Source organism: Nuphar pumila, chromosome 11, assembly GCF_984573655.1.
Source record: "Nuphar pumila chromosome 11, dmNupPumi1.hap1.1, whole genome shotgun sequence".
Taxonomy (NCBI): Eukaryota; Viridiplantae; Streptophyta; class Magnoliopsida; order Nymphaeales; family Nymphaeaceae; genus Nuphar; species Nuphar pumila.
In genome coordinates, this window is record NC_143259.1 from 115,851,898 (window position 1) to 115,855,645 (window position 3,748).

The window sequence follows — 3,748 nt, forward strand, 5'->3', positions numbered from 1 at the left end:
TTACAAACACAAAGCCCGACACCACATTCATACGCAAAATGACATATCAATCCCTGGAGTAAACAAGGCAATTGTGATATGCCAAACGCCACACAACGATGTGCTTGATCACAAAAGAGAAAACAGACAGATGGAAACCAACTGGACATGTGTATGCACAAGGAGGGCCTATGCATCGAAACTTCGAAACCGAAAAAGAGATTCCGATAGAGAGAGAAGCGGAAAGTGTGACACGAATAACGTGACGCATCTCTGCCCATTTTTAGCACCACCACCAACACCACCCTGACAACAAGCAAAACTGAAAGGAAAGAAAATGTGAACCAATTTTATCTCAACTAGCAGACTCACCTAAAAGAGGGGAGGACGTCCCTCATCTTCCCTGCTGGCAAAGCGACGAGTAGTGCCCACAAACTTCAACCAAAGCACCACTGTCGGCATTTACTGACACTGACAAAAGCGTACCGATTGAGATCCTTCGTGCATGCATGACCAACAAGGCATTCCCTTCACACACACACACACACACACACACACGCATTTTCTCTCTTTCTCTAGGAAGAGCCCCTGGTAGGATTCGAACCTCAGACCTCTCGTTTTGTCACAATGATCCAATCCCTCCCCTCCCGTATTCTTCACACCCACTTCTCAGCATGTTCGCAGTAAAAAACAAGCAAAAAACCAACAAGGAAGGAGAAGAAGAAGAAGAAGAAGAAGAAGAAGAAGAAGAAGAAGAAGAAGAAGAAGAAGATTGATCACGATTTTTCCAATTTTTTTTCTAAAAACCGAAAATTAATTCTATTACTGATGGTGATGACTTAGGTTAGATCGGTTAAGACCTAAAGAGGAAAGAGACAATAACGATAAGGAAATGGAGGAAGGTCAATGGATACCTTCCCCCTTTTTTTTCTTTTTTGTTTTTTTACATCGCACGGCTCCCACAGCCATTGGAGACCAGATCGACGTCGCAAAGACGGTCTTCGCGGAGTTCGCGGATATCGACGACGGCGGTGGCCCTTTCGATGCCGTTGCGCCTCTCGCTCTGCAGATTTCTCAGAGTCTTGATAGGGTTAGAACTGGAGCCTGCGGCTGCCTCGTTCTCGCCGGACGTTTTCTTCCGCTCCTTTGGCGCGGACGACGTCGCCTCGTCGTCGGCCGTGCCGTAGTTCGCCTGAGACGAAGAGCATCCGATCTCCTCCTGCAAATCGCGGTAGATGATCATCAGATCGGACGTCAAAGAAAAACTACGAAACTTTCCCAAAATTATAAAGAAAATGAAACCTCAATCGAAGCACGAAATCGAGCAATTTAAACATGACTTGCACAAGGAGAAGCAAGGAGAAAATCCAAATCGTAGTCGAATAAGTAAACAATTTTCACATTTTTTGCTCGATCTAGACGGCATAGAGAAAAACCGAAGAAAATTCGCCTAAATTGCATAAAACACAAATCCACGAAGGAAAACCTTCTCAAAATCCCGAAATCCTACATGATCGCTCAAATATGAACTAAAAAAATCCCTAATCCTCTCTTTTTCCTATTTTTCTTCCGATAAGTGTCACCGGAAACGAAACTGAGAGAAGAAGTTACGAACCTGTAAAAGGAAATCGTCGTTCTCACGTCTCCGTTTCATCGAGACGGCCGGCGGAGTCCTGGAGCCGGCGGGGCCGTGTTCCCAGCCGGAAGACTCCTCCTCGCTGCTAGGGCGCGCTGACGGCCCGGAGAGAGACGTCCACGGCACCACCTGGTTCTCCCCGTCCTCCTCCTCTACCTCATCATCATATTCGTCATCGTCGTCGTCCTCCTCCTCCTCATCCACTCCGCTGCTCTCCCTCTCCCCACTGTCCACCTCCTCGTCCAACGCCCGCCGGCCGCCGCCGCACCTTCCGATGCACTTCTCGCAGACGGAGACCGTCGGACCGAGCCGGGCTCCGGCGGCCCGCCAGGACGTGGGCGCCTGGCACGCCTGGCACAGAAGGCTCCTCGAGTGCCTCGCCACCAGGAAGTTCGCCGAGTGCACCTTCGCGTCGCACGCCCAGCACAGGCTCGCCTGGTCCGACTCGCAGTACATCCTCGCCGGTCTCCCGCACAGCTCGCACTCCTTCATCTTCTCCTGTGCAACTCCCCCTCTCAGAAAAACCTACCGCCTCTCTCTCTCTCTCTCTCTCTTTTAATTTAAAGAAAAAATGAACCAGCAGTGTTCCTGAGACTGTTCCTATTTAAGGACTGGGCGTCCAGCACGGCGATCGGGCCTGAACGTCCAGAAGGAATCAACGTGGCAGATTCCAGAGCGTCCGATCAGAGGCCTATCGATCCGCCCGTCCCCAAACTTCCCTATGATATTTTTATCCCGTATGGGAGTGACGTGTCATCCAGCTGGATCATGTACGATGCGAAGGGATCGCACCATCGGACGTGGCGGCCTCTCGTCGACCTGCAATAGGGCGGAGCACGTGTGGTACGCGTGCTTCGAAGACCTTCTGGTGGCACCCTCCGGAAAACCTGTGCCTCAAAAATATCGGCAATAATTTGAAAACAGCTTCAGCTCTTGTTGTTTCTCGATTATTATATCGCGGTATTTTGCAGAAGATGCTATCCCTCAAAAATTGTTGAAGTATCGAGAAGAGAACACGTAGGGATATGAGAAAATATAATAAATTAAAAAGTTGTTAATAATAATGGATCGGGTTTCTTTAACTTATCCGTTAATCTTACCATATCTTCAAGATATACCAGATATTGACAAAATAAATGAAGGAATGGTCAAAAGGAGTGAAGGACCAAATGGCCCTTGCATTTCCATTCAATGACTTGAAGGTTCTGAAATTTAATTTGGGGACGGGAACGAATGGGTACCGGATCTCGTTTAGGAAAAGGTAGTATCTGGATTGGTCGGTTCCGGATTCTGCTCATATACATTGGATCTCGATCCTCGTTTGAGTCATCGTCGCTGGTTTGTGCATTTTAAATTAAAATGCATCTCATCGTTATTTGATTTTGGGTAGGAAAGATCCTATTATATGAAGTAGTTTGCAATTGGGAATATTGACAATCTCCTAGATCCATTTGCCAAAAAAGGTTGGTCCATCTAATCAAAACCAGCCCCATTTTTTGCTTCTAAAAGCCTCCTTCCTTCTCAAGTAGCTATTAATATCAACTTTGAAAAAAAAATCTTATTTTTCCAATGTCACATTACAAAAACGATCAATATTAATGGATTGAATATGCATCTAAAAAAAAAAGAAATATCTGAACTAATTGAAATTATGTTGATTGTCAACAGATTTTGTGGTATAAAACGGGTGGGATCCTGACTAGGTCCGATCCATGGTAATGGGTGGGACCCAAAGCATGAACACAAGGGAGAAATTGATAAATTGGATCTAGGGGGATGAGTGGTTGGGTGTGGTGTGGGCAGGGCGGGTGTGCTCCTGCCGCTTGACTCGGTAGTGCGACGTGGCCAGCCCAAGTGAGGAGCTGGGGGGTTTGGCATCTACCGGACCCACCAACGACCCGATCCACTGATGATGTGGCGGACGGTAAATGGGCCATGGTTTTCGGTGGGACCCGAGATACCCTGCGGGAGAACATCACCAACCCAACGCTCAAAAGGGAGGAATATGGGAATGGACCCCGGCTTATACAAGCAAAAAAAAAAAACTTTCATACAAGGACATATATTTTAGATAAAATTGCAAAAAACGGACCATGTTTCTGAAATTCTTGAAACAGTCTCATGTTTTCATAG

The 3,748-nt window shown here is 47.0% G+C and overlaps 1 protein-coding gene across 1 annotated transcript; it reads right to left on the reverse strand.

The window, feature by feature from the left end:
* Positions 1–749: 749 nt before the first annotated feature.
* On the reverse strand, positions 750–2,193 carry LOC149822991 (uncharacterized). Its single transcript, XM_089980467.1, has 2 exons — positions 1,595–2,193; positions 750–1,198 (listed from the first exon to the last, which is right to left on the reverse strand). The coding sequence occupies exons 1-2, from the start codon at positions 2,105–2,107 to the stop codon at positions 923–925; spliced, it is 789 nt and encodes a 262-aa protein (XP_089836593.1). The 5' UTR covers positions 2,108–2,193; the 3' UTR covers positions 750–922.
* Between the last annotated feature and the right edge of the window lie 1,555 nt (positions 2,194–3,748).

What these genes read in the sequence shown, in the direction of transcription:
- LOC149822991 (XM_089980467.1), bottom strand. Translation starts at nt 2,107, where the DNA reads ATGAAGGAGTGCGAGCTGTGCGGGAGACCGGCGAGGATGTACTGCGAG. An exon ending in ACGACGATTTCCTTTTACAG is followed by an intron (nt 1,199 to 1,594) that starts GTTCGTAACTTC and finishes CGCGATTTGCAG; the next exon opens with GAGGAGATCGGATGCTCTTC.